At 49.0% G+C, this 8,405-nt stretch overlaps 1 protein-coding gene across 1 annotated transcript; it reads right to left on the reverse strand.

Annotated features, from left to right (window-relative positions):
* Positions 1–62: 62 nt before the first annotated feature.
* On the reverse strand, positions 63–7,187 carry RNF139 (ring finger protein 139). The gene is made up of 2 exons (XM_064442118.1): positions 6,791–7,187; positions 63–2,378 (listed from the first exon to the last, which is right to left on the reverse strand). Exons 1-2 carry the CDS (start codon positions 6,969–6,971, stop codon positions 586–588), a joined length of 1,974 nt encoding a protein of 657 aa, XP_064298188.1. The 5' UTR covers positions 6,972–7,187; the 3' UTR covers positions 63–585.
* Positions 7,188–8,405: the final 1,218 nt, after the last annotated feature.

The following is an 8,405-nucleotide window of genomic DNA, read 5'->3' on the forward strand; positions in this document are numbered from 1 at the left end:
TTCACCAGAAAGCTTAGCAGTTTCATCTTTTGCTCCATATACACAAATGCTATAACATTAAGTGTATCAACCTAAATTTTTATTTATTTTGCTTTTTTAAAACACAACTCACTAGTTTTTAGCAATAAAGCTCTGCTTATACTGAATGGGTAAGTAAAGCTGCTTTGGTTCAGGCTTTTCAGTTTTAATTTGACCCACTGAACAGTCTCTTTTCACCAGTATTTTCCATTTGCATCCAGACCTCACTGATCAGGGATTACTGGTATACAGTCTTTGGCACAGCATCATCACTACATCAATTAAAGAGTGTTTTTCCAACCATCTTAAAAACATGTGAAAACATTTTATTCCATGTACAATAATGTACATAATTTTAAGGTGGTCATGAAAGAGACCAGCAAAAATCAGAGGTATATTTACAGTAGCACACACCACAGTAAACAACCACCATTCACAGACTCAACATTGAGATACTGCTGTTGTGCTTAAGTACAATAACTACAAAGTGATACTTTTATTCTGTTGAAGTCAATCTTGAACAAATACCTCACGGTTTAGTAAAGGACATCTTAATCACCAAGAGAGTCAAGAGTCTACATTAAGAGTCTCACTCGAGTGCTGTGCCACACAGTCATCATCTTCCTCATCACTATCGGAGCTGTCATTATCTTCATTTAGTTCATTTTCAGCATCAGCCTCTTCTACAACTTGTGCAGGATTTTCATTTGGTGCCACAAACCCGTTGTTGTTAGAGGTATTGGCATTTTCCTTGTCCTCAATATACACCTTCTGATGGCACATCGGGCAAGTGTCCTGAATGTACAGCCACTTCCGAAGACAAAGTGCATGAAAGTAATGGTTGCATGGAGTAATGCGAGCAGAGGTGATGAACTCATGGTAGCAGATTGCACATACATCATCTATTTCATTTAACCGACTTCCTTTTACCTCTGGAAGCGAGTTTATTTTCTTAACAGCAGTCCGGCGATTTATAAAAGTCTTCCAGCCATTCTTTGCTTGCAAGTAGATGTTGAAGTATGCGTGTAGACACATCATGCAAGCACGAATCTTGCTTCCTGACTCAAAAACCATCGTGTATGCTCCATTTCCAAACATGATTACTCCAAATATAAACTCAATAATATTGCCAGTTGAACGAACATAATAGACATAATCATCAAGTTTTTCCCATAGCACATTGTAGTAGCCATCAATCATAAACAATATATAAACAGTGATAGAAACTATTACTTTTAGGCAAAGCTCTACGCAGAACGCTGTAACCGCAAAAAGCCATGTATTTAGTGCATAGTGGTGCCAGAGGATGTAACTGAGCAGAACCGGGAGGACAAAAAGGCAAGCGGAAACAAAGAGTACAGGGAAGTGTCTGCGAAATGATGACACGTGGGAGGCACTGAGAGACATCAGCACGGGGTCTGTCATTCCATGGATAAAATGCAGGACTGCAGTTAACAGAAGGCACATGTTTCGACTCAGGCGAACTAGTCGTTCTTCTGGTTTCAGCCCACTTAGGCCAGTCTGCAAAGCCAAAATAAAAAACAAAACAGGCGCTACGAAACCAAGCCTTTTGTCATCCTCATCGGTTGATCCGATGAAGGCCAAGATACCAAGTCCCAAGTAATGCGCTATTGAGGAAATGACAGCACTCATGCCTAACACAGTCAAAGTGGAGTCGCACCCGCTTATGATCAGGCTGCAAATCAGTTCCCAACAGTTATCCCACGATATCAAGAAGAATTTTTCTTCTGTATCCTTTTCAGCCATCTTTACAACGTACGTCAGTACCACAGCTTGTGCCGTCAGTCTCGTTAGCCAGAAGACACGCAGTACAGCTGGAAAACGAATCCTTTTCCATGTGTCTTCCATCAACAGCTGTAATCCATAAATCCGATACATGTGCCTCACCAGCAGATAAACATATCGCACCGAATAATAGAACCATTTCATTTTTGTAACTAAAATGGCTGTGGTATTTAGTGTCAGAACTAGGCCCGAAATAAAAACTAGTATCTGCCGGACATTTAAAGGTAATTCAACAACCAAGGCAATTACAGGAATCAGTATATCCAGGATGATGAGTTGAGAGTATATGGACTGCACGTTCAGCAACGTAACGTATCCAATTCCAAAGGTAAGCTGAAGGATGGAAAGTGCCATCCATAGCGAAGGTCCTTTATGAGGGAAGATCTGAATGCCGAACGCAGCTGTGTAGTAGGCACTGTAGAAGTTTATGTGCAAAGCAGCATAGTAATTCACCAACACTGAAGTCGCAGCCAGCAGAAATGCCGAGGCAATCATATAAAACTTGAAAAGTGCTCGCTGTTGTAAGACCAGAACAACACTGGATACAAAGACACCTAAAAACAGATTGAAATCTTTTAGTTCTCAGCAGAAATGCAACACCAGATTTCAACTTTTTTAAAATCAACAGATTTTACTTTTTTAAGAATTTGAAAATGTAGCTTTGGAGCTACATTTATGTAATGTATCGCTTCCCAATTAGTCACCCGTAGCTTTACATTAGCAGCCGTGCCCTTTTCAGAGAAGGGACGAGGACGACTTAATCTCTGCATTTAATACCTCTGCGCGCCGCAGCTGCGATGCCAAGCCAATGCAGGCATTAAGTCACAATTACTTTTAAGTTCATCTGCAGTTTCAGACTAGAGCAGTGACAACTCCCAGCCTTTCAGCCTTGGTCTTGAAATCTAAGGGCAGACAAGTTCTAAAGCAGAAAAGAATTACCAGATATAGCATCACCTTTATAGGCAAAGTTAATAAGGAATAAACAAGTAAAATTTACTAAGTCCCCTAATTCACTAGAGCCAAGCACCGGGGGAAAGGCGTTCTTCTAGTTCCCTTCAGTCCGCCTACATTCCTGGTAAGGTGTCCTGAAACAAGTGCCTCACAGAGATGACCCTCTGCAATACAAAGCTCTTGTACACGGGATCCAAAACTGCACCGATCGCCTGTTCGCCAATGCCAGCGCAAACTTGCGTCTTACAGATCAGATTTAGATCTTGAAATTCCTGTTTGCTAACCTTTCCCTCATACCATGAGCACATCTTGACCATGACCGGATGGTCTGCACCTTCCTATGAGAAACCCTATCGTAGCATCTATAGAAGCTTGGCATTACATTTATGACGGCAGTAAGCTCCTTCTGTGGCATACATATGAATTTCATCACTACACAGGCACGGGCCCTTCCCTAACAGATGTTGAACTAAATGGCACTTATCACTAGATTCATTTCCTTCAACACTTTTTCCTTCCGGAAACATGCTGCCTTTGTTTTGGGCTTCAAAATCAGCTTCTAGTCTATGCAACTGCCTTCTCATCCAAATCAGTCCGGAGAGATTTCCATATCTACAACCTGCACTTGATAGTAAGTTGCTTTCAATCTCTGTGCTGAAACTAATGAAATCACAAGTAATCCTCTTTCTGCTGGAGGACAGCATCAGTCTTTTCTGATGATTCTATTTTAGATTGTTCCAAATCCTCCATAATCAAGTGCTTAAAAAAATATTTTAAGCCATGGTATCTTGATCATGGGAATACAAATCTTTGCTAAGAACCAGCATTTGACTCCACCGGTAGTGTTGTCAGCCGCTTGCGTCCAAAACAACCCCAAACAGCCCCCACCCTGGAGGGCTGAATAAGAAGGGAGAGGGTCAACATGAATCAGTAGCACAAGGCAGACTATGAAAAAGGTTATTCATGCACCTTAACAGTATTCCTTGCCAGCAGCATTTGCTGATATAAAAACACTCCTTAACTAATCATTAACGTGGTAACCTTGTGAGGTTGACAGAGGAGAAGCCTCAGTCAGTTTTCAGAAAGCGCCTTGTATCGCAGCTCATTCTTCCATGAAAAGCTGAATATTCGTCCCATACACCGCTCTTCTGAAAATAAGCTTGACAAGTTCATTGCCTTTTCATGCCTACCTCCATAAACACCTCTGGGAAAGCTGACAGGTTTGTACCCTTTGTCTTTTCTCGGAAGTCACAGAGAAGGCTCAAATGCCTGTAATGAGCTCATTACTTACATAATTCTGATCATTTGAGCCAAATGAGATGTGTTGTGCACTAGGCAGGCTGCTCTGAAACACCTGTAAACAAAACCTATTTCTCTCCTTGCAGTTGCAGGAACAGACCTGTATTTAGATACTAAAGGTCGTCTTAAAACACTGACATTTCACATATGAGGCACATCCTAAAAAGAGTACGACGAGCCAGCAGAAAAGCTACACCTACTGGTTCCTCTGAAGAGGGACTAACAAAAGGTAAAGCATTTCTCTGTCCAGCTTGTGTGGACAAGACCCCCCCAAAGGAACCTCCAGAGACCACAGGAGGTAAGGCGAGTCTCAGAAGAGGAGCTGAGCATTCCTCTCCCCCATCCATCCCCACTTATATCATTCAGTCCATCTTGCCGTGACAAGACTTCCCCATGCCCTGAGAAGGGTTCACCAAACAATCTTTTCCCATCTTCTCTCTGATAGAAAATGCTGCAGTTCCTCCTTTGAGAAGGTTTGCCTCGTCTTCCTATACTTACTGCTGCTCATCTTTACTGCTCCTATCCACGCCACCGCATCACCAACCCCCTCCAGTACGGCCTCCAAGCATGGTGTTTAATCAAACCACACGCATCTACTTCTAAAATAATTTCTTGTGGTGCAGTGAATTGCTCCCTTTTGCCTTTTTTTTTTCCCCTTTAACTCCTGCAATTTGTCAGTATCTCTGTCGTAGCACATTAGCGAGAATCTGACTTCCAGCCGGCTGCAGAGTTCAATTACCTTTGTACACAAGTACTTTAATCATGTAGAACTGCCAGATTTTTTTTCCCCTAGCCCAGCCATTCTGCTTGCCTCCAGATCTTTCTGCAGACTGCAGTATTTATAGTAACCCTCTCAAAAATCAGTGTCCTCCCCGAGGAGGGACTGCAGGCTGAGGTGACAGTTTCACACTCCCAGGGGTGGTGGTTCTGCTGGAATCCAGACACTGAACAAAACCCACGCAAAGGTATGGAGGGTAAACATTGTGTTGGAGAAAAAGCAAGGTTAATCAGGTTGAAGTAAAATTGCAATTGCACTCCAGTTGTAGAACTTGGTTCCAGGCTGCGTGTAACTCTATGTACTTGTATAGAAAATAAGTGATGGAGGAATCAGACTGAGGAATCCTGCAGTAAAACTTTTTAAAAATCTCAGATCTCTATCAGCATTCTTGAAGAGCTCTGCTTGCAAAATATTTCAGAACTGCTCAACATCCCCCCTGAAAGCTATCTGATCTCTCCAGAGCCACAATCTTTGTATCTAGAGGACAAGCTGTGTGTTTATCCTATGCTAAACAGTATTGTGCTACAGGAAAAATTTCGATCAGTCATTTGAAACCTACAAATGGTGATTAAAAGGGCAACTTCCCCAGTATTTCAATACAGAATGATCCAAAATGAATACTTCAGTTTATCCTAACAAGAGGAAAAACCCAACCCTTTAATGCTTGAATTCAGATGAGGAAGAAATAGATGCAAAAGCATTCTCTTGTCTGAACCACATAGAAGGGCTTTGACACTATCTTTAAATGGTTACATTTTAGTTTTTCTTTAATTTTGTAAAGCCAAGAGCCAGAGACCGCTTGTCACAAAGTACAATATAAGTCCCTTAGCATAAACTGTTCCCAGAGCTCTTTTGCGGAAGTCAGCAGAGGGATTACCCCACTTCTTCCCCCAAACCCATCCAGAGAAGTGATCATATAAATGCAATCCTGAAAAGTGCCTTAATCTGTTAATCCCAATATCACACATTTAAAAGTGATATTTAACCACTCTTCTCAGCTTTCTACCCCAGCAGCCGTGCCACCTATTTCCTTCCTATTTTTTTTCTACTATAAGCAACAAAGACACCATAAAATCAACATGTCACAGGCCTGCAAAAAAACTCTTGCTGTGTTTTGGATTCTCCTTTCCTTCCTGCCTCAGGATTCCCAGCGCCCAGACAGGGCGCACGATGCAGCATCCCCCGTACAGGAGTGAGCGGAACAGGGCTCCAGCCCCTAAGCACCCGAGGTTGCAAGTAATGTTGAAAGTAGCATCACTTAGTTGTACCGGGGATTTTCAATCGTCATTCCGGGGAAGAAAAAAGGGGAAAAAAAACCCCGAAACTTAAAAATAACCATTGGCACGTTTCGAGAGACTTTTTTTCCATTTGGGAATCAAATGCCCGGCATTTCTAAACTGTTGGTGCTAAAGCAAGGATTTAACAGCACATTTCAGGAAGACGTCATACTATCCGAAGTGCTTTATGAAAAGAAAAAAGAAATAAAGCCTGCCAGACGCTCCCGGCCGAGGAGGGGCTCAGGGCCGAGCCCCCGCGCACATGGCGGCGGCCGCCGCCGCCCAGCCCGGTGCCGGGCTCCGCCAGGCCCTGCGCCGCCCCGGGGCAGCGGGAGGGACCCGGCCCGGCCAGGCGGCGGGGATCGACCCCGGCGGGCGCTCGGGAGGGGCCCGGGGCGGCAGGAGGAAGGGGGCCAGAGGCGGCGGGGGGACGGACGGGGACCGGGACCGGGGCCGAGGCCAGGGCCAGGCCGCGCCAGCAGCCAGGCGCTGGGCCCAGGAGGGGAAGCGGCGACCGTGCCCTGCCCGCGGCTGCGAACAAGGCCGGCGGGGGCCGGCAGCGGCGGGGACGGGCCCGGCCCCAGCCCGTCGGAGCGCCGCTCCCCCAGCGCCCGGCGGGGAGGGGAGGGAAGGGCGGCGGGACGGAGGGGAGGTCTCTCACCCAGCAGCCGCAGCAGCACGCCCAGGAGCGCGGCGCAGAGGGAACCCCCCGGCAGCGGGGACGAGTTGAAGATGGCGTCGATGAGGAACAAGCTGGGCACCCGCAGCGCGACCTCCAGCCCAGCCCGCAGCCGCGGGCCCAGCCGCAGCCAGGGCAGCCGCGGAGGGCCCGGGGCCGCCATCCCCGGCGCGGGGGCAGGCAGCCCGCCTCGCCCGCCTCTTAAAGAGCGCAGGGGGCGGGTGTGCGGAGGGAGGGCGGCGGGTGGGTGGCTACCGCCCCGCCGCCCGGCCCGCCCGGGCCCCCCGCCGCGCCGCCGCTGCCACTGCCGCCACCTCCATCTTCCCTCCGCGCTCCCTCGGCCGCTCCGGCCCCCTCCGGGCCGCGGGGGCGGGGCGGGGCGCGCGGGCGTCGCAGTGCGCGGCCCCGCCCCCGGCTCCCACGCGAGGGGGCGGGGTGGGCGGGGGGAGGTGGCGGCGCGTGCTGCCTCAGGCGGCGCTTCGGTGGCCGCGGCGCGCGCTGCTTCAGGGACGGGACGGGGCGGGACGGGGCGGCGGGCGCCGGGCCCGGGCTCGGTGCCGGTGTCGCGGCGAGCCGCGCATGGGTAGGCGGGGTCTGCGTGAGGAACATCCCGCCCCGCTGGGGACGAGGGCCGCGGCGGGGCCGTCCCGGCCGGGGAGGAGGGCGCCGGCCGCGGGAGCTGCAGCCGGCCTGGGCGGCTTTATGAGGTAGTGCGGAGGCTCAGTCCGCCGCGCCTCGCTCCCAGGAAGCTTCACCTTCCCCCGCTGGCGTGTCTGCAGTAGCAAAGCGCCATATGCCATCGCATAAAAGATAAACGTGGGCTCATCCCTCATATTCCTGAAAACACTGCTTCGCCGCAAAAACCCTTTCCAAAGAATAAAACCGCCTGTTCGCCTGGCGGCTCCTCCTCCTCCTCACTCCCGGGCGGACCCGCCGCCGCCCGCGGCTGCCGGCAGCGCGAAAGTTGTCGCTCCCTGGCTCTTAAGCGAGTAGCTCGCCTTGAAGAAACAATGAGCTTTTAATTTAGGGGAGGGTTATGCAGAATTTCCTGTTCTTTCGTGCGTGTGGCAAAAACCCTCTCTTATTCGATGCATAACCAGAGATCAGGATCATATGGAAAAAAGGCATTTTCCTTTGAAATCCTGTTGCCTTCCTTGTGCATCCTCGCAGCAGCCACAGATACAGGGACTAACTTTCGGAAACTTCAAGCTGACTTGATTTAAAAACAAAACAAAACAAAAAATTAAATGCAGAAGTGTAATCCACGTCAGCCCACCTGAAACGGGCATCTCCCGGCCCGCCGCCTGCGCGATTTACAAGCAGGCTTCAGGCCGCGGCCGGAGCAGGCCCGCGCGCCGCTTGGCACCTGCCACCCTGCCATTTCCTGCCGGCGCCCGTCCCCGGCTTCACCTGCCGCAGCGCAGCCTCTCCCTGTGCCTGGCTAGTGCTGGCTTACGTTACGCCCCTGGAAGTCTCTCTGTTCTTTTTAAAGGATTTTGGGTCAGGCACCACCAGTATTGCACAGGAACTTTCCTAAGTAGCGCCCCACGCTAGCAAAGCCAGAAACGTTGCCGGATTGCTAAAGGATTGTATTACA

The sequence above is a fragment of the Phalacrocorax carbo genome, chromosome 2 (assembly GCF_963921805.1).
Source record: "Phalacrocorax carbo chromosome 2, bPhaCar2.1, whole genome shotgun sequence".
In the NCBI taxonomy this organism is placed as follows: domain Eukaryota; kingdom Metazoa; phylum Chordata; class Aves; order Suliformes; family Phalacrocoracidae; genus Phalacrocorax; species Phalacrocorax carbo.